Source organism: Nicotiana tomentosiformis, chromosome 12, assembly GCF_000390325.3.
Source record: "Nicotiana tomentosiformis chromosome 12, ASM39032v3, whole genome shotgun sequence".
Classification (NCBI taxonomy): Eukaryota; Viridiplantae; Streptophyta; class Magnoliopsida; order Solanales; family Solanaceae; genus Nicotiana; species Nicotiana tomentosiformis.
Window position 1 is genome coordinate 93970959 of NC_090823.1, and position 22539 is coordinate 93993497.

At 43.3% G+C, this 22539-nt stretch overlaps 1 protein-coding gene across 1 annotated transcript; it reads right to left on the reverse strand.

The window, feature by feature from the left end:
* Positions 1 to 19298: 19298 nt before the first annotated feature.
* Positions 19299 to 19823, reverse strand: LOC104115315 (uncharacterized). Its single transcript, XM_009625908.1, has one exon. It carries the CDS (start codon positions 19821 to 19823, stop codon positions 19299 to 19301), a length of 525 nt encoding a protein of 174 aa, XP_009624203.1.
* Between the last annotated feature and the right edge of the window lie 2716 nt (positions 19824 to 22539).

The window sequence follows — 22539 nt, forward strand, 5'->3', positions numbered from 1 at the left end:
CGAAGTCGTTGAGAAGTTGAGGTCCTTTTAATAATTTAAAATGGTAGCCATATTCCTTCCGAAGGGATCAATTTTTTCTTTAGATCAGTAAGGTTTGGTGGAATGGTATTTAACTATCAAGTGAAAGAGAGCTTTTTCTATGACGAATATGATAAAAAGGGACACCTTTCGACAACCAAATAGTTTCTTATGATAAGTCTGTTTAACTCAAAATATAGATCTTGGTCCAACCAATTAGATTTAAATTAAGAAGAGTCAATTTTAGCCAATAATATTCTCCAAAAGATAAGGTAATCGATTTTATGACAGATAATGTGTATATTTTACCGAATAGTAATGAATGTGAGCAACAATAACAGTATTCAATGGTCCAAAGAGATGAAAGATAGCATTAAATAGTATTAAATATCAATTAATGATATTTAAGTAGATAAAAACGTGTGAGTCACCTAAAAAGGGGTGAGATATGTGAATATTCTTTCTCACAATGAAGAATGATTGATGAGCCTTAGAACACTCAGGTTGTTCTTGAATCAAGTGGAAAAGCTAGACAAGAATCTTAGTAAAAAGAATATTTTCGTATGCTTGTAATATGGTCAGATTCTCTCTATAAAGTCAATGTGTTTTCTTATAAGTGAATATCACATGTCCCCTATCATTGTGTCTCTTTCTATTTATAGGGGACATATTCCTAGAAACCCTAATAGTACATGTGCAGAGAATATCTACTAGAATATTTTTTTTAGTGTCATATCTTAAAGCTAACCGTTATAACTCTGCCTAGGGTGCTTGACCTCGACCTTGATCTACGAAGACTTCTCGACCTTGATCCTTGCTTACTCTTCGACCGTGACCTTCATCATTTTTGGAACCATTTCGACCTTGGGAAGGTCTTCATTGGAGTCGTGTTGATGACACACGACAGTCTGTGAATGCCTCCTTAATGTTAACATGGTTTGATCATATTAGAGATAATTTTTGACTCATACAGTTAGTCCCTCCGCTAATTGAAGTCGTCCTCGCAGGTGAGCTCAATGAGCGGATACTGTCGTTTTCGGTGGAACTTATCAAGTAAGCTGCAAGAGTCATAATCGCCTTGTCGAACAGGCCACGTGGCCCTCCGTGGGCCACATATTTCAAATAACTCAAGTTTCCCGGGCAATTTGTTGGAGTTATCCTGTCTAGGGATTGGATTGACATCATGACATCAGACGTCATTATGACGCATATTCCCGATACGTTGCCTCGATTCGTGCATGATCTTTGATTGTATCTGCCATTTTGATTTTGGTGCCAATTATGACGAGCCGTTTTCGGGTTTAGTGCCATGATCTTTATAAATACAGGTTTTTGGACTTGAGTTTGAAGTTTGTTTCTTCTAACTTTTTAGAGCACCATCCTTCTTCTCGCCATTTTCTTCTATGAACTTTCTTTCCTCACTCTACTTCCCTACACCATCTCCATTCTTTTCCGCTTGTTATTCGTCTTTATTACTTTACATCATGTCTGACTTATCATCAAACGCTAGTGAGGGGAGTCGCGTTGCTCCTTTGGCAGTTATGTTTCCTTCTCATAGGGAGGGTGCTTCCGCTATTGTTGATTATGAATCATTCTCGTCAGTGGAGGAAATAATTCCTCGCACTCCTGACGTTAGGTCCGACCTCACTCGGTCACCGGACGCCGCGCCTGGGATTTTCCAATCGACGATGACGCCTAAAGAATTGGCAAAACTCAAGGCCAAGTTCAGCCTTCCAAACCATATCGAACTGATCCCGGCTGGTGAGGACGTGGTGCAGGTTCATTGTCCCGGATACTGCGGTCTATACACTTATCCCTTCCTCATCTTTTATTCTTTCCTGCTCCTTCCATTGGTGGAGGAATTTTGTTGTCACTACGGCATCTGCGCTGCTCAGCTTGCGCCGTATGTCTATAAAATTATTAGGATGCTGACCAAATTTGCCGAGCTGGCCAGGGTTGAGCTGACGCTGCAGCATTTGGTTCATCTCTTCGTCCCTAGCTTCTATAGGAAAACGATGATGAATCTTCAGCACCGTGGAGGCAAATATTTGGTGGTGAAGATGGACAATAAGGCCAGTAACCAGTTCTGGCTCAATATTTTCTATGTAGGGACTGAGCACGTGTTGACTAATGCCGAGGGCTTTCCCGAGGCTTGGAATTACCCACGTAAGTGCTCAATTTTTGTTTGCGTTCCTTTACTTGCTCGGAATTAATTGAAGGACTTCCCTTTCCTTGTAGCCAATAATCAGCCTCCCCTTTAGTCACGCGCTCTTCTGATTGGGTCGAGCAAATCCTCCCCCACGTCATGGGAATTCGCAACTGGCCGAGCTTCATCAAGAATTTCAGACCGGCTCTTCCTTCGACAAGTAACCATTTCTATTTGCCCGTGGTCATTTCATTTTTCATTGTACACCGACTCGATTTGGTAACTTCATCGTTTGTTTCTTTCCTAGTCAGGGGGTCTTATCAAAGGAGCCGGGCACTGGGGCCATCTTTATGGAGGAAGGCTACCGCACCTTCGGCCTCCACCACTATCGCAACTACCACCGCTTCTGTGTCGACCCCTCCCTCGGTGGCCACAGTTCAAGAACCTGTTTCCGTTCCATCCATTGCTTCCGCTCCTCGACTTTTTTCACTAGTCGATGAGGATGATGATATCTTTCCTGAGGATGGTAGTCTAATGCCTCGTAAGAGGAGAGCCGTGGATGCGGGAGGAGAAAGGCCAGTAGCCGTCGACTTGGAATAAGGCGACTTCATTTTTCGTGAGATGTCCATAGTGCATGTTAGAAAGAGCACTGAGGTGGACTCTGAGGTCCTGTATTTGGAGGAGATGAACGTGAGTGCATCGATGCATCCTGCGGGGGAGACAGTCAAAGGCGGGATGCCTGACGATGGCCTCGCACTTCCGAGGCAAGAGGAGGTTTCGTCTTCTAGGGCGGTAGTGGATGTCCCCTCTTCTGCTAATGGCAGAGAGAAGGCCATTCCTGAAGAGGACGTTAGGTCCGACTCCGATATGGATCTGGCCGAGTTGAGGATGATCGACGAGGAACTTCCGATCTGGTCCAACTCGAGGTGAGGTTGGAAGGGGGTTCCATAACTATTACGATTCCGATGGATCGTAATCTGCTTGTAAATACCGAGGGAGTAGTCCCTGCCTTCGGTCCTCTTTGTTCTGAGGTTGAGGGTACGACCCTCGAGATGATAAACGACATCACTTTGTCGAATAACATTGCTGGTCTCGCCCACTAGGTAAGTACGACTATCATCTGTTCTTTTCCTTATGCTTTAGTTTCTTTGTAAGTTCTAACCCATTTTCTTTGTTTTGTAGACGTTTATTCTAGAGATTGAGAGTGCTCGACGGGAAAGAAGACATAAAGAAATTTACGTGAAGCTAAAAGACAAGTATATAATATGCCTTGGAAAGTACCAGGAGCTCCGATGTCGGCTTCGCGAAGGTGGCGACGTGCGGGTCCTGAGGGAGGACTTAAAGAAGAGGAACAGGGAGCTTATGTAGGCTGTGGAGAAATTTAGTGTCCTTGAAGGGACGTTAAGGAGCAAAGAGGAAGATCTTGAGCTCAGCAGGGGCATAGATGCACAATCTAGTGATCTCCAAGACCAAGTGGTTCAGCTACGAGTCCAACTTGAAGAGTGTCAGTTCAAGGTGGAGGATCTCAGCGGCGAGGTCGCCGAGAAGTAGGAGGGGCTTGATAAGGTGTAGTCTACACGGTCGGAGGCTCGGAGGAGGGTGGAGTTCCTTGAATTGGCGAACCGAACCCTTCGTTCTGAGCGACAAAATGACTTATCGATGGCGAGGGCTAAAGAAGAACGGCTCGATGAAAGGATTTGGGATTTGGAAAAAGAAATCTTTGATCTTTATGATCGAGTTGCTGCTCTGGAGGCTGAGAAGGCCAAACTTCTTGCACGGCCTTCTGTCTTCCCCAACGTCCCCTATGAGTTGTACGAGGAATGGATTCATACCGAGGCCCAACTAGATGTGCTTCGTGAGTTTCATGTGGTGGGTTCCATTCCTATTGCGGACTTCGAGGATGCTCGGGTCAAGGCTCGCGCGGCTCGGGTTTCTTGTGGCTACGACTCGGCTACGCCTCGCCCCAGCAAAGAAGATGAGGACAGGGAGAATGCTATATTTTTCCTTAAGGATGAGGCCTGATACGATTCTATTTACCCTCCGGGTGAGGATGGAAAGGGTACTGGAGATCGGGGCGGTGACGGCATTAAAGACCGAACCAGTGAAGACGTTGTAGGTCGTGATGGCGATTGGCAGTAGTAGTTTGTTTTTATAATTTTGTGTATTTTTGCTAGCGTCTTCAAGAGCCTTTGTAAGAAACCTTTGTCTATAGATATCAAAGTTGGGTTTTTCTTTCATTTATGCCTTTCTTATTTGCCGTGATTTATTCCTATACTTTTTTTGTTTTGCTCCTTCATACTTTTGTTGTCGTTCATTGGTTGGTCGTAGTCTTTGGGTTGAATAGCTATAGGATAAATCACCCCCTTTGTCTGTATAGATCAAGTATGTTTGGGGATCGATCGGTTAGGTTTGAACGGTTGGACTTAGCTTCTTCTTCGGTTAAGTATAACCTTCTATCAAAACGTGGCCGAGGGCTAATAGGTGTAATTCGAACTTGGTCAAATTTGACCTCTTTAAATCGCGGCCAAGGGCCGGTATGTGTTGTTCGGATTTGGTCAAATTTTAACCTTTTGTTAAATATAGGTATTGTTTGAGTTGGGTCGAACATGACCTTTTATTAAGGTGTGGTCGAGGGCCGGCAGGTGTTGTTCGAGCTGAGTCAAACTTAACCTTTTGTTAAATGTAGATGTTGTTTGATCTGGGTCAAACTTGACCTTTTATTAAGGTGTGGCCGAGGGCCGACAGGTGTTGTTCTAGCTGAGTTGAACTTAACCTTTTGTTAAATGTAGGTGTTGTTCGAGCTGGGTGGAACTTGACCTTTTATTAAGGTGTGGCCGACGGCCGACAGGTGTTTGTTCTAGCTGGGTCGAACTTAACCTTTTGTTAAGGTTTGGCCGAGGGCCGATAGGTTATTTCGAGCTGGGTCAAACTTAACCTTTTCTTGAGGTGCGGCCGAGGGCCGATAGGTCTTATTCGAACTGGGTCGAACTTAACCTTTTGTTAAGTCAGTTTTGATAAACATAAGTTTCTACTACTTTGACACTGTTGTTCTGATTACATGATTGGATAAAGTTACAAACTTTGGGCGTTGGCTGGCGTTCCAGTCCTAGTCTATCTAGTCCCTTAATTGTTCGACTTGGAGAGTATTGAGGAGTCTGGCAATGAAAGAGAAAAAGGTATTTCCTTCGCATAATTCGACTCGAAGTGTCCCTTTCGTCGCCTCGTTAAAAACCTCCTTGAGAAAACCCTAATGAGACAAAACTCAAGTGAGGGAAAAAGTGTACGACTTGGGGGCACTTCTTCTTTTTAGAAGTTGAAGTATTTGAGGTAGTTGATGTTCCAATTTTTTGGTAATTGTTTTCCTTCCATCGTATCTAGTTGGAATGAACCCATATTTGCTTTGTCTATAATTTTGTACGGGCCATCCCAGTTTGTTCCCAGTTTGCCTTCCCGCGGATCTCTGCTTGCTTGAGTTTTGGCTTTGAGCACGTAGTCCCCGACTTTGAGCAGCTGGACCTTTGCTTTCTTGTTGTAGTAGCGTTACACTTGCTGCTTTTGAGCGACCATCCTTATGTATGCCATATCTCATCGTTCGTCGATCTCATCGAGTTCTTGCCTTCTACTATTGTCATTACTATTATCGCTTTCGTGAGAGTACCTTAGGCTGGGCTCTCCAACATCGACTAGTATCACTGCTTCGGGCCCGTAGACCAGAAAGCAGGGCGTCTCCCCTGTGCTTGTTTTCGGGGTGGTTCTATACGCCCATAGTACTTCTGGGAGTACTTCTAGCCACAGTCCTTTTGCGTCTTCGAGCTTTTTCTTCATGATGTTTAATATGGACTTGTTGGAGGATTCGACCTGCCCGTTACCCGCTGGGTGATATGGGGTTGAAAGTATTCTCTTGATATGCCATTTCTCGAAGAATTTGGCGGTTTTCTTTCCCGTGATCTAGGGTCCGTTGTGGAAACTAATCTCTTTGGGTAGGCCGAATCGGCAGATAATGTTTCTCCATATGAAGGGGATTACCTCTTGTTCGCGTATTTGGGTGAACACTCCTGCTTCCACCCATTTAGAGAAATAGTCAGTTCAAACTAAAAGAAACCGTACATTACCTTTTCCTGCTGGGAAGTGGCCCATGATGTCCATTCCCCACTTGATGAACGGCCACAGAGAGGTGACTGAGTGGAGATGTTCGCCCGCTTGGTGAATTATTGGGGCATATTTCTGACATTGCTCGGATTTCTTCACAAACTCTGAGGCATATTTTTTCATAGTGGGCCAGTAGTATCCCGCCCTTATGAGACACCTAACGAGTGCTCGATCGTCGGTATGAGCATCGTAATGGCCTTCATGAACTTCTTCGAGGACGTGTTGGGTTTGGTTTGGGCCTAAACATTTTGCCAGAGGGCCGCCGTAAGTTCTTTTATATAGGTCGTTGTGGAGGAGGTTGTATCTGGTTGCCTGCATTCTTAGTTTTTTGGCTTCATTCTTGTCGTTTGGGAGTGTGCCGTCCTGCAAGTAGGCGATAATACAATTGCGCCAATCCCAGGTTAAACTTACAGATCTTACCTTGATTTGGTCTAGAGACGAGTTGAGGAGGTGGACTACACTTTTATCCCCGGTCGTGAGGCTTTTGGTGGCTGCGGCCAATTTGGTGAGGCCGTCTTCTTCAACATTCTACACACGCGGGATCTAGTCGAGCTAGAATTTGTTGAACTTGGGCAGCACATACAGATTTCGGTCCGATATTTTCTTAACCTTTGTTCTTTGATTTGGAAATTCCCTGTGATTTGGTAAACTACGAGCTGGGAATTACAATGGAGTTTTAACCGCTTCCCCCCATACTTGAGTGCTAGTCTCAATCCTGCAATTACGGCCTCATACTCGACCTCATTTTTAGTCATATATGGGAATCTTATGGACTGGTGAATTACTTCGCCGGTAGGGACCTCGAGTACGAGTCCCATTTATGATCCGGAAGCGTTGGATGTGTCGTCGGTGTATAGGACTCATAGGTCTTGTGTTTGGAGGGAAGCTTGGATGGCTTCCTTCTCGACCTCAGACATTATCTTTGCGCTAAAGTCAGCGAGCACTTGCAACTCTATCACCGTTCGCGGCTGATATGTGATATCATGCTTGCTTCGCTTGATGGATCATTTGGCCAGCCTCCCCAATAATTCGGGTTTATGTAAAGGGCCTCTCAGAGGAAAGGTGGTAACGATCGAGATAGGGTGGCACTGGAAATAGGGTCTAAGCTTTCGTAAAGCTATGACGAGTGCCAGGGTTAGTTTCTCGAGGTGTGGGTACCTCATCTCGGCGTCGACAAGTGTTTTGCTAATGTAATAAATGAGAGATTGCATACCTTTACTTTCTCGGATCAAGACTGCACTTACTGCCACTTTGGAGACGGCCAAGAAGACGAGGAGATGTTCTCCGGGTTGGGGCTTTGAGAGTAGGGGCGGTGATGATAGATACACCTTCAGTTCTTGTAGAGCTTGTACGCACTCGGGCGTCCACTCGAGGCTATTATCCTTTTTAAGTACGCCAAAAAATCTGTGACATCTATCGGATGACCGCGAGATGAATCTCGATAGGGGTGGCTATTCGACCAATTAACCTCTAGACTTGCTTCTTTGTAGTCAGGAGCTCTAGTATCCCTTCGATAGCTTTGATTTGGTCTGGGTTGACTTCGATCCCCCACTGTGACACTAAGAAGCCCAAGAATTTTCCCGAGGCTACGCTAAACGCGCATTTCTCTAGGTTTAGTTTCATTCTGTACCGTCTCAGTATGTCAAAAGCTTCCTCCAGATGGTTGATATGGTCCTCCGTCTTTACGGATTTGACCAGCATGTCATCGATGTATACCTCTATGGTTTTGCCGAGCTGATCTTTGAACATTTTCGTGACGAATCGTTGATAAGTAGCTCCTGCGTTCTTCAGCCCAAATGGCATGACCATATAACAATATGTTCCTCGGTGGGTGATGAACGTGGTTTTCTCCTGGTCCTCTTCTTCCATAAGTATCTAGTTATAGCCCGAGTATGCATGCAGAAAACTCAACAGCTTGTGCCCGGCAGCCACATCGATGAGTTGGTTGATATGCGGTAATGGGACCAGCTACCACGTCGATGAAGTCCACACTCATCCTCCACTTCCCGGTTTTCTTTTTGACCATCACTATGTTAGAGATCCACTTAGGATATTTCGATTCCCTGATTGAGACATTTTCTAATAGTTTATTCATGTCACGCCCCGAACCTAGGAGCGAGACAAGCACCCGGTGCCTCACCTAACCTGGCGTACCAAAATTGCGACTAAGGGACTCTGAACATATAATGTCATACTTTGGCCATGGGGCCACCTTGCAAGACAATTTGCGAAGCAAAATATAAAACTGAATGGAAACTAGCACTAACTAAACATCAATATAAAGCTAGGCCGACAAGGCCGTCATAGCTACTACAGCTGACAAACCATCAAATATACATACCAGGCCTACAAACCCAACATACTGCACTAACCAACAGGATATGTCTACAAGCCTCTACTGATAGATGTACTATGATCGGAACAGGGCCCCGACCTACCCATAACATATATACAGATATACATAAGATGTACACAACACTCTAGACCTGGCAACTCCGAAAGACGTGGAGCTTACCGATCAGGCTGAACTCGGGAAACACCTACTGAGGAGCTCGTCTGTCTATCTGAACCTGCATGCATGAAATGCAGTATCCCCGGAAAAGGGACATCAGTACGAAATAATATACCGAGTATGTAAGGCAATAACATAACTGAAAATCGAAACTGAACTGATAATATAATAACTGGAAGTAACTGGGAGTCAAAGATGATCTGGAGATATACTTACCTGCTGATACTGACTCAACTCCTTCAATATAGTAAGTAAAATAATTGTACGGCCTTATAAGGCTCGGTATATATAACTGCTCTGCCATAGTAGGCTCGCTCATAGGCGCTCGGCCATACTAGGCTATGTATCTCGACCATGCTGGGCTCGCTCATAGGCGCTCGGCCACAGTAGGCTCGGTATATAACTTTCCATCTGATCAGAGGTTGCCCAATAGGGGCCTGCCCATCGATTATAGCTCGATGGTAATGAAAATACTGTAATACTGTATATATAGGCTTGCTGCTCTCTTGACTAGAAGAAGACAATACTAAAATTGAATATAGAGTCTCGATAAGGAATAATATTGTAACTTATGAGACTAGAATAGTGTGAATAAATTCATGAATATGAAGTTCTCTTTTTGTCTCATTACTAACACATGTAGCTACGAGATCATGCCAAAATGAAGGAAGGATTAGCCTTAACATACCTTATCACAATCTTTCCAATCACCAAGTTGAACTCACCTCTTCGCACCTTAATCTACAAGAATGATAATAATACTATCGTTAAGTTACGAAAGGTACAACTATCGCACAACGAACGACAAACCTATTTTGTATTAAAACGGGCAGCATCTCCCCTATAATCCTTACTTCCTCCAAATTCAAGATAACACCAACAATACAAGAACAGAACAATAACAACATATATACATCATTTTCCAGCCCTATATACACCATCAAATACTACAAAACAGCCCAACACACCCCAATCTCTTCATACACAAAACGACCATCGTAGTAGTGTCAAACGACCCGAAAATGTTATGACGAACGACCAGCCAACCACCCTACATTTATATGGTGTTTCTACACCCCCTTCCTCCTCCAAAACTCCACAAAACAGTAGTAAAACACGCATCCCAACAGCAACACAAAACAGTCCACAAAACAGTCCGCTACAAGTAAATAACTCGAACTCACGGCTTCCGATCACCGTCCCGTGAGTTCTCACAAGTATAGAACGACTTACCATGAATTTATAGAAGAAAAACTGGATGAAAGAGAGCAGTAAACTCACCTTATTTGTTGGATAACTCAGCTCCTATCTTGGTTCTTCAAACTCTAGGTTTTACCTCCAATTAGAACTTGAAAGGGAGAGAAAATCAATTAGGGTTTGTGGAAAATTTTTGGGAGGATTCTTTGCAGAGCTTATGTCTGGTTATTATGCTCTATTTTAAGTCTAATATATGAAGAAAATAGGCCCTTAAAAGGCCTCTTTGGACGACCCGAAATGGCCCATTTTTGGGCTTTCATTTAAGCAAGTAGGTGACACACCTACTTGTCACCTAGCAGCTTGCGCAGTATCGCAAAAATGCACATATCTCTCTACTCCGATGTCGTATTGACAAATGGTTTAATGCGTTGGAAAATAGACTCATAGATCTTTAATTTGATGGGTGGAACACCCCATGACTCTAAGTATATTGGGAGAAAATTGCAGTTACATTTGACCCAAAGTTTCAGTAAAACTTATGAATGTAACTTGTGATGACTTTCATCGACTTTTGTTCCACAACTCGCTTGACTTCAAAACATAACACACGGATGTCATATGACTAATATAAATCATAACATAATATCCTTATCATGTTAATCACCCTAGTCTCACCCCAAAGGTACATGTTATAACATTTCCAACTTGTCGACTTTCGACGAAACATTGTTTTATTTAATTGCTTTAGCTTCTGAACTGTCCAACCCTCTTTGTACTTGTTGTTCATGATCTTCAATATTTGTAACCTCAGAGGTAACATGATTAACTTACTTTATATACTTTTAAATATTATCTCATTTTTGGTCCTACATTAGTTTGCTTACGACGCATTTTTACGTACGAAAATATAGGGTGTAACATCACTCCCCCTTGGGAACATTCGTCCTCGAATGTTTACTCTTAGAGACTTTGGAAAATTTTGCCAAAGTATCCTTCGTACACTAGGTTAAAACCAACCTGCACGTAGCCAGAAACATACTATGCATGCCACATATGGCCAATCTTTATAAATAGCAGCAATTTGCCTCACCGACCGTAAATCATAAATATTGAAAGTGAAAAATAAAAGCTTACCTGATGACCTGCTAGCCTACATAGAGCTATGTTGTAGCGTCCTATCTCGAACCATATCTTCAGTTTGACATAGGTGGGGGTATTTAGACTTCATTTCTTCCTCTGATTCCCACGTCATCTCTTCTACATTCTTGCTCCTCCATAAAACCTTTACGGAAGCTACCTCCTTATTTCGTAGATTGCGGATTTGTCGGTCTAGGATGGCAACTGGAATTTCCTCGTATGACAAGTCCTCTGTAATCTGTACATCATCCGTGGGCACCACTCGGGTAGGATCGCCAATGCACTTCCGTAGCATAGATACGTGAAAAACCGGATGGACAGACTCCAATTCTGAGGGCAACTCTAACTCATAAGCTACTTGGCCCACTCTCCGAATGATCCTATAAGGCCCAATATACCGTGGGCTAAGCTTGCCTTTCTTGCCAAACCTCATCACGCCCTTCATAGGTGATACCTTTAAGAATACCCAGTCATTAATCCTGAACTCTAAGTCTCGTCGCCGCACGTCAGAATATGACTTCTGACGACTCTGAGCTGTCAACAGTCGCTCCCGGATAAGCTTTACTTTCTCTATGGCCTGCTGAACCAGGTCTGGCCCATGTAACCCAGATTCTCCAACATCAAACCACCCTATAGGAGATCTGCACTTACGCCCATACAAAGCCTCGTACGGAGCCATCTGGATACTGGAGTGGTAACTGTTATTATATGCAAACTCGATAAGAGGTAGATGTTCATCCCAACTTCTTTTAAAATCCAACACACATACTCGTAACATATCCTCGAGTGTCTGAATTGTGCGCTCGGCTTGTCCATCAGTCTGTGGATGAAAAGCTGTGCTGAGATTCACCTGAGTCCCTAGACCTCTCTGAAATGACCTCCAAAAATGTGCTGTAAACTGAGCCCCACGGTCAGATATAATAGAAACTGGTACTCCGTGTAGCCGCACTATCTCCTTAATATATAACTTTGCATAATCTTCTGTTGTATATGTAGATCTGACCGGTAGGAAGTGAGCTGATTTCGTGAGCCTATCGACTATCACCCATATGGAATCGAACTTACGATTAGAACGAGGTAAACCCATGATAAAGTCCATGTTTATCGCCTCCCATTTCCATGTCGGGATCTCTATAGTCTGCATTAGCCCTCCGGGCTTCTGGTGCTCTACCTTCACTTGCTGGCAACTAGTACATTGGGCGACAAACTCAGCAATGTTCTTCTTCATATCGTTCCACCAGTACACATCCTTAATGTCATGATACATCTTCGTCGATCCAGGATGGATGGAATATCATGAATAATGTGCCTCTGACATAATCCTGTCTCGTAGCCCTGCTACATCTCGAACACACAAACGACCCCTATATCTGAGAACCCCATCTCCCTTGAGCTCTAACAATGGCTTCTTCTGCTGCGGAACTCGTTCTCTCAACTCGACCAACTCTGGGTCCTCGTACTGCCTTTCCTTGACTTCAGCTATGAGGGATGATTTTGCAGTGTTTTGGAGTACAACTCCACCATGCTCAGAATCTACTAACCGAACCCCCAACGAAGCCAATTGATGAATCTCTCTAGCTAATTGTCTTTTCTCGGGCTCTACATGTGCTAAGCTACCCATAGATCGGCGACTTAAGGCATCTGCTACAATATTAGCTTTCCCTGGATGGTAGAGAATGTTAACATCGTAATCTTTCAATAACTCAAGCCATCGCCTCTGTCGCAAATTCAACTCTTTCTGCTTGAAGATATATTGTAGGCTTTTATGATCAGTAAATACATCAACATGAACACCATATAAATAATGCCGCCATATCTTAAGTGCATGGACAACCGCAGCTAACTCGAGGTCGTGGGTCGGATAATTCCTCTCGTGCTTCCTCAACTGCCTTGAAGCATACGCAATTACCTTCCCATGTTGCATCAGGACACATCCTAACCCGACACCTGATGCATCACAATACACGGCATAACCCTCTAGACCCTCTGGAAGTGTTAGAACTGGAGCTGAGGTCAACCTGTTCTTAAGCTCTTGGAAACTCCGCTCGCAAGCCTCTGTCCATTGAAACTTAGTTTCTTTCTGTGTCAACTTCGTCAATGGTGCCGAAAGGGAAGAAAAACCCTCTACGAACCTCCGATAGTATCCTGCTAAGCCTAGAAAGCTACGAACCTCTGTCGGAGTGGTAGGTCTAGGCCAAGATTTCACGGCCTCAATCTTCTGAGTGTCCACCTTTATCCCTTCATCTGATACAATATGCCCCAAGAATGCTACAGACTTCAACCAGAACTCACATTTAGAAAACTTAGCATACAACTTACGATCACGGAGGGTTTGGAGTACCGCTCATAGATGGTCCGCATGCTCATCCTCTGAACGGGAATAAACCAGAATATCATCAATAAATACTATCACGAACAGATCTAAAAATGGTCGGAATATGCTATTCATCAAGTCCATAAATACAGCGGGTGCATTAGTCAACCCGAAGGACATGACAAGGAACTCGAAGTGGCCATATCGGGTCCTGAAGGCTATCTTCAAAATATCTTTTTCCCGAACTCTGACCTGGTGGTACCCCGACCTCAAATCTATCTTTGAAAAGCATCTAGCCCCTGCAACTGATCAAACAAGTCATCGATCCTTGGAAGTGGATACTTATTCTTAATAGTTACCTTGTTCAGCTACCTATAATCGATACATATCCTCAGCGAGCCATCTTTCTTCCGCACAAATAGTACTGGTGCACCCCAAGGTGAGGTACTGGGCCTGATGTAACCTTTCTCCAGCAAATCTTTTAACTGCTCCTTCAACTCCTTCAATTTGCCAGGTGCCATTCTATACGGAGGGACGGATATTGGTTGAGTTCCTGGAAGCAAATCGATGCTAAAATCAATCTCTCGCTCTGGAGGAATACCTGGAAGCTCATCTGGAAACACATCTGCATACTCTTTGACTACGGGAATAGACTGAAGTGTAGGTATCTCAGCATCTGCATCTCTAACTCGCACAATATGATAAATGCACCCTTTTGCGATCATTTTCCTCGCCTTCAGATAGGAAATAAACCTACCTCTGGGTGTTGGTGTATTACCTACCCATTCAAGGACTGGCTCACCCGGAAATTGAAATCTGGCTGCCTTTGCTCGGCAATCAACTGTGGCATAGCAAGCTGCCAACCAGTCCATGCCCATGATAGCATCAAAATCCATCATCTCTAGCTCAAACTAGGTCAGCTGAGGTCTGACGACTACAAATTGTCACCGTACAACCTCGGTAAACCCGTCTAGCAATAATCGATTCTCCGACCGGTGTAGATACCGCAAAAGGATCACTTAGTATTTCAGGCACTATACCAAACTTCCTCGTGATAAATGGGGTAATATACGATAAAGTAGATCCTGGGTCTATCAAAGCATAAGCATCGTGAGAGCAAATGGTTAATATACCTGTCACAATGTCTGGTGAAGACTCCTGGTCCTGTCGACCCGCTAAAGCATAGATACGGTTCTGATTACCACTTGAACTGGAACCTCTACCTCTGCCCCGACCTCTACCAGCCGAAGACTGAGACTCACGCCCTGAAGGATGCACGGACATAGATGATCCTGTTGCTGAACTCGCTGGTTGTGCCATTCCCCCCGAATCTCTATTTGGGCAATCCCGCATCATATGCCCTGGACGCCCACATATATAATAAGCATCAGAACCTGCTCGGCATTGGCCCAAGTGTCCTCTACCACAGATGTCACACCGTGGAGGAAATGACCATGTCTGCGCAGATCCTCGCTGTCGCTGCAAACCCGATGCCCGTGAGCTCTCACCTGGTCCTGACTGAGTATAGCGGTCATACCTGTAACCCTGTAACCGAGGTGGTGGAGGCCTAGGTGGCCGTCCGAAGTACTGGGTCCTATAACTACCCTGAGATTGCTCCTGAGACCTGGGAAATCTCATCCTCTTACGTTGCCCTTACTCAGCCCTCTCTGTACCCTGCTGCCAACACCTACCCCTTTCTATATTCTGGGCGAATGCCTGAATCCGGGAGATATCCATACTATCCTGCAATGCAGCAGTGGCACATGCCTCGGTTAACTCTGGGGCTAACCCTGCTATAAACCTGTGAATCCTATCCCGCATAGTAGCAACTATGGATGGTGCATATCTGGCCAATGAGTCAAAACGGAGACTATACTCTCGAACACTCATATTACCCTGCTTGAGGGCTAGAAACTGATCGACTCGAGCCTGTCGGATCTCCCGTGGTAAGTACTGGTCAAGGAAGGCATCTAAAAAATTCTCCCAAATAGCTGGAGGTGCATCACGTCCCCTGGACCTCTCCCATCCCTCGTACCAAAGGATGGCTATATCTCGGAGTCGAAAAGCTGCTAGCTCAACTGCCTCTTTCTCCGTGGCATGCATAACACGAAAGATCCTGTGAAGCTGATCTATGAAATCCTGCGGGTCCTCCCTCTGATCTGTCCCCGTGAACTCTGGGGGACTCAAAGCAATAAACTCTCGGACCCTTGAACTCCCAGACCCCTCAGAAGTTCCTGCACTAGCTGATGCCCTAGCCTGTTGCTGGGTAGCTACCAACTGTGTCAACAAATGCACCGCACTCCTCAAGTCCTGATCTGATGGAAGTGGAGGGGGAACTGGATGTGCGGTTTCCCTAGGAATCTCCGTAGTTGGTGGAGGAGCCGGTAATGGCTGAGTAGGGGTCTCGCCTTGAGCCTCAGACTGGGCCCCATCTACTGGGGGTACCCTGCTGGTCCCCTCACCTGCTACTGTATCTCTCCTCTGGCTAGCCGTAGTCTTCCTAGTCACCGTCATCTGTGCATGTAAACACCAACACATAAGTTTAATTCAAATTTCCTATAACTCAGTTCTATAGCACGATTTAGATTTCAAAGAAGGGTAACCAACTCCTAAATGCCCTGTAGTTCCCTGCTTATATAATGCGGTGCACAACACATCTATAAACAAGACTCTACTAGACACGGCTTGTAGACTTCCTAGGACAGAACTGCTCTGATACCAAGTTTGTCACGCCCCAAACCTAGGAGTGAGACAAGCAACCGGTGCCTCACCTAACCTGGCATACCAAAATTACGACTAAGGGACTCTGAACATATAATGTCATACTTTGGCCATGGGGCCACCTTGCAAGACAATTTGCGAAGCAAAATATAAAACTGAATGGAAACTAGCGCTAACTAAACATCAATATAAAGCTAGGCCGACAAGGCCGTCATAGCTACTACAGCTGACAAACCATCAAATATACATACCAGGCCTACAAACCCAACATACTGCACTAACCAACAGGATATGTCTACAAGCCTCTACTGATAGATGTACTATGATCGGAACAGGGCCCCGACCTACCCATAACATATATACAGATATACATAAGATGTACACAACACTCTAGACCTGGCAACTCCGAAAGACGTGGAGCTTACCGATCAGGCTGAACTCGGGAAACACCTACTGAGGAGATCTACTCGTCTGTCTATCTGAACCTGCATGCATGAAATGCAGCATCCCCGGAAAAGGGACGTCAGTACGAAATAATGTACCGAGTATGTAAGGCAATAACATAACTGAAAATCGAAACCTGAACTGATAATATAATAACTGGAAGTAACTGGGAGTCAAAGATGATCTGGAGATATACTTACCTGCTGATACTGACTCAACTCCTTCAATATAGTAAGTAAAATAATTGTACGGCCTTATAAGGCTCGGTATATATAACTGCTCTGCCATAGTAGGCTCGCTCATAGGCGCTCGGCCATACTAGGCTATGTATCTCGACCATGCTGGGCTCGCTCATAGGCGCTCGGCCACAGTAGGCTCGGTATATAACTTTCCATCTGATCAGAGGTTGCCCAATAGGGGCCTGCCCATCGATTATAGCTCGATGGTAATGAAAATACTGTAATACTGTATATATAGGCTTGCTGCTCTCTTGACTGGAAGAAGACAATACTAAAATTGAATATAGAGTCTCGATAAGGAATAATATTGTAACTTATGAGACTAGAATAGTGTGAATAAATTCATGAATATGAACTTCTCTTTTGTCTCATTACTAACACATGTAGCTACGAGATCATGCCAAAATGAAGGAAGGATTAGCCTTAACATACCTTATCACAATCTTTCCAATCACCAAGTTAAACTCACCTCTTTGCATCTTAATCTACAAGAATGATAATAATACTATCGTTAAGTTACGAAAGGTACAACTATCGCACAACGAACGACAAACCTATTTTGTATTAAAACGGGCAGCATCTCCCCTATAATCCTTACTTCCTCCAAATTCAAGATAACACCAACAATACAAGAACAGAACAATAACAACATATATACATCATTTTCCAGCCCTATATACACCATCAAATACTACAAAACAGCCCAACACACCCCAATCTCTTCATACACAAAACGACCATCGTAGTAGTGTCAAACGACCCGAAAATGTTATGACGAACGACCAGCCAACCACCCTATATTTATATGGTGTTTCTACACCCCCTTCCTCCTCCAAAACTCCACAAAACAGTAGTAAAACACGCAGCCCAACAGCAACACAAAACAGTCCACAAAACAGTCCGTTACAAGTGAATAACTCGAACTCACGGCTTCCGATCACCGTCCCGTGAGTTCTCACAAGTATAAAACGACTTACCATGAATTTATAGAAGAAAAACTGGATGAAAGAGAGCAGTAAACTCACCTTATTTGTTAGATAACTCAGCTCCTATCTTGGTTCTTCAAACTCTAGTTTTTACCTCCAATTAGAACTTGAAAGAGAGAGAAAATCAATTAGGGTTTGTGGAAAATTTTTGGGAGGATTCTTTGCAGAGCTTATGTCTGGTTATTATGCTCTATTTTAAGTCTAATATATGAAGAAAATATGCCCTTAAAAGGCCTCTTTGGACGACCCGAAATGGCCCATTTTTGGGCTTTCATTTAAGCAAGTAGGTGACACACCTACTTGTCACCTAGCAGCTTGCGTAGTATCGGACAAATGCGCATATCTTTCTACTCCAATGTCGTATTGATAAACGGTTTAATGCGTTGGAAAATAGACTCATAGATCTTTAATTTTATGGGTGGAACACCCCATGACTCTAAGTATATTGGGAGGAAATCGCAGTTACATTTGACCCAAAGTTTCAGTAAAACTTATGAATGTAACTTGTGATGACTTTCATCGACTTTTGTTCCACAACTCGCTTGACTTCAAAACATAACACACGGATGTCATATGACTAATATAAATCATAACATAATCTCCTTATCATGTTAATCACCCTAGTCTCACCCCAAAGGTACATGTTATAACATTTCCAACTTGTCGACTTTCGACGAAACATTGTTTTATTTAATTGCTTTAGCTTCTGAACTGTCCAACCCTCTTTGTACTTGTTGTTCATGATCTTCAATATTTGTAACCTCAGAGGTAACATGATTAACTTACTTTATATACTTTTAAATATTATCTCATTTTTGATCCTATATTAGTTTGCTTACGACGCATTTTTATCGTACGAAAATATAGGGTATAACAATTCACCTCCTCGTGGATGACATCATTGATGGAGGGATTGAATTTTTGTCTGACTTGCCTTACCAGAAGGTAGAATGGATCAGCCTTTAAATTTATGTGTGGTGATATCCTTGGGGATACCCGACATATCTGCATGGATGAAGGCAAACAAATCCGCATTAGTTATTAAGAATTGACTGAATTTACCTAGTTCTTAGAGTTTGCAGCTGATGTAGTCCTTTTTGCTATAGTCACTGGGATCTAATTGAACGGGGTCGAGGTCCTCTATAGTCGAATCTGCGGCTTCAACCATTTCAGGATCCATGATGATGTCCCTGGTCTTTTCTTGTGTCGACCTCGACCCTGTTGATTGCTATGCCCTTTTTTCCTTATCTTTTTTCTGTTGGGTTGTTGTTCCATCTAAGGCGATGTGGTAGCATTCCTGGGACGTGCGTTGTTCTCCCTGTATGCAGAATATCCCCCAAGGTGTTGGGAATTTGATTACTTGGTGTAAGTTGGAGGGAATGGATCTCATGAGATGTATCCACGGTCGCCCTACTATGGCGTTGTACGCGGTGTCCTAGTCCATAATGTGGAATGTCGTCTCCAATGTTACGCCGTCGGCCAAGACTGGGAGTGTAATTTCTCCCAATGTCTGCTCAACTACATTATTAAAACCGGTTAGCGTGATGCAGCGCGACACTATAATGTCCTCAAGTCTCATCTGGGTGAGGACTCGGGGATGGATAATGCACACTCCACTTCCATCATCCACCATGATGTGTTTGACATCAGTATCTAAAATGCACAAAGTAATTACGAGAGCGTCATTATGAGGGAAAGTCAAACCGTTGGCATCTAACTCATCGAAGATGATACTTTCTTCGAGTCCGTCATACCATTCGTAGGTGATGGATCTTTTGAGCTTATGGGTGGCAGTGAATATAACGTCGTTGATGGAGGTGTCATCGCTGCCGTTGATTATCATGTTGATAGTGTGAGATGGTGACAGTGAATTTGGTGGGCCTTGGCGTTCACGTCCTCTGGCAAAGTTGTTTCTCCCCTTGTCGATCAACAGCTCTTTGAGGTATCCCTGCTGCAACATGTTCATAACCTCTTGCCTGAGGGCAATGCAGTCTTCTTATTTTTGTCCGCGCTCCTGGTGAAATTTGCAGAGGGCGTCAGATTGTTTGGAGCTCGTGTCAGACCTCAACTTGGGTGGCTATTTCACCTTCGTTCCGAGTTTTTCCAGGGCATAGACTATTTATGTAGGTGACTGATAAGTGGGGGTTTTGACTTCTTTTATCACCTTTTAGCTTTTGTTTTAGTCCGAAAGTATTGAATTGTGTTTCCAAAACTAATAAAATTGTGCAAATTGCAGGAATACTGGAAGTTTGGTCTCCCGAGATGAAATCCGACTAAAAAAGGAGTATTCCGAAGCACAAGGCAATAAAGGGTGCATAAGCACAAATGTGCGGTCCGCAGAATTCCATATGCGGTCGCAAACCAAAAAGAAATACATAACAGGACATTTAGCAATGTGCCGCACATGAATTGTGCCGTCGCAGAACTGGCTGAAGAGTCAAAGATCAGAGAGTATGCAAAAAGACCAAGTCCAACAGCCTCTGTGAAGTGCGGACCGCACAAGAATTGTGCGGCCGTAGAAGATTGCCTCGCGGCCGCAGTCCAGAAATGTGCTGCCGCAGAACTTACCTGCCTGCCAACTGAAGAAATTTGCGGACCGCACATGGAATTGTTCGGCCGTAGAACCTCCCGAGGGTCATTTTTTTCGCGATTTTTAGCCCTGTATAAATAGACAAGCTTCACAAAATTAGTTCAAGTTTGAACATATAAAGTTGATGTAGCTGTTTCTCTTTGCTATTTTAGGATGTTTTAGCTTATTTGAGTATTTTAACATTAGATTTCATCATTTTAATCTTCCATTATGAGTTTAATTAGCCTTTCATATTTATTTTCTTCAAATCCCATAATGATTAACTAGATTTTATTAGGGTTGTGACCCAACCCTAGTGTGTAAACCTTATGGGTGATTAATTTTATGCTTGTTTATGATTGGGTGTTGATTATTTAGCTTAGTTCATGCTTCAATTTTAGAATTAATGGTTGCAAACATTGATTCATGCCTATTTGACTTAGTCTCTACTTGAGAAAGAGGGACCTAGTCTAGGATAACTTAGTTAACAAGGAATTGTCTTAATTGAGAGATTAATTAACCTAATTAAAGGGTTCAAACTAGAGATTGTAAGAACCAGATTTGAGCTCTTATCAACTGTTTTGGTTGACAGCCATTTGGACTTGAGAAAGCCAAATTTGGAAAAATCACTCTCTGACCGAGAGGTATACAATGGGTAACGTGGAGTTGAGAGCTATAATACACCCCAATCAACAAAACAAGTATAAACATCTTTATCCAATTAGGTAAACACCTTTTATGGTCACAACCCTAGGCCTTTAATCAAATTGGAAAAACCTCAAAAACATTAATCTATAATTTAATTTCTTTAGCTTGCATTCATTAGAATAACAGTAGAAATAGAAAATAAAACCTTGTTGTGGAAGTGCAATCTTGTCACGCTCTGACCTCGGGGAGCGTGATCGGCACTCAATCGAGATACCCTAGTTAAGTAAGTGTACTAGATGCCTTCTACCCAACCTTGCCCATTAACACTTTAAGAATCAGTACAAGAGATAGACATGAGAAGAGTCAAGTGTTCCCCTTTATTCAAAAGAGATTCATTTACGACTTCCAAAATATTACAAGTTTATAGATATGAGGAAAAACATGTTTGCCACATACCAATACTTCTAGTTCATTACCCAATATCAAACACCACCCACAACCTGTCTACGGAGCCTCTAAGTACAACAGAAAAGAAGAATGGAAGTGTCGGAGACAAGGCCCCGACTATACCTCAAAGTTAAAAATACAACGTCAAATGACACAAGGTCCAGAACAGAGTTGGGCTCACCAAAACCTGTTACATAGAGAGTGACTGCTAACGAGGACCAAAGCTGCCCGCTGATGAACCACTTGCATCCATTGAAGATGCAGCACCCCGGGCAAAAATAGACGTTAGTACATGTGGAATAGTACTAGTATGTAAAGCTAAATGTCCTCTTTCGAAATAGAACGCCAATATCAGAAGGGGAAACACCATTGAAGCAACAAGTAACAGTCAATGATACCCAAATGCCAAGTTAAAACATAACAATTTTTAAAAATACAAAAATAATATATATTTTTGGTTGGGAGATCATTAGCACCAATATACCAAGTGTTTTTAGCACGGAGTCCGATCATGCCCGATTGGCTAGGATATCTCCCCACGACAATGTAGTTTGACATGTGATGCGAAAAAAAGGTGTTACCAAGAGTAGTACCACCATGTGCGCAACATGGTGTCCAATCTCCACCCGATTGGCTAGGCCGCCTTTTCACATATGCCATGTGAGTTGACTTTCCAATTCACAACTAATATCAATCTCATCCCAATTAAGCAGAATGATCACAATCATATTAATATTTCAATCCCATCCCAAATAAGGGGAATAATCACAATCCACTCTTATACCGGCACATGTAGTTTCGTGTGTGGGCCTTATGACCCAGCCTTCCTCGGTTTGCTAATGATACTCCCAAAAATATTTTTATTTTGCACACAAGGGAAACAAAAATATAAATATTTTTTTATATTCACCTCATTGCCTTTCACACTATATATAGCCTCGTTAGTAACTTCAATCATTCACAACATCATTATTATTTCATTAGCCCTCTTGGTCATACTTATGATTCTTCT

Bases quoted from the DNA above. Each gene is read 5' to 3' on its own strand.
- LOC104115315 (XM_009625908.1), bottom strand. From the start codon at position 19,823: ATGTTGCAGCAGGGATACCTCAAAGAGCTGTTGATCGACAAGGGGAGA.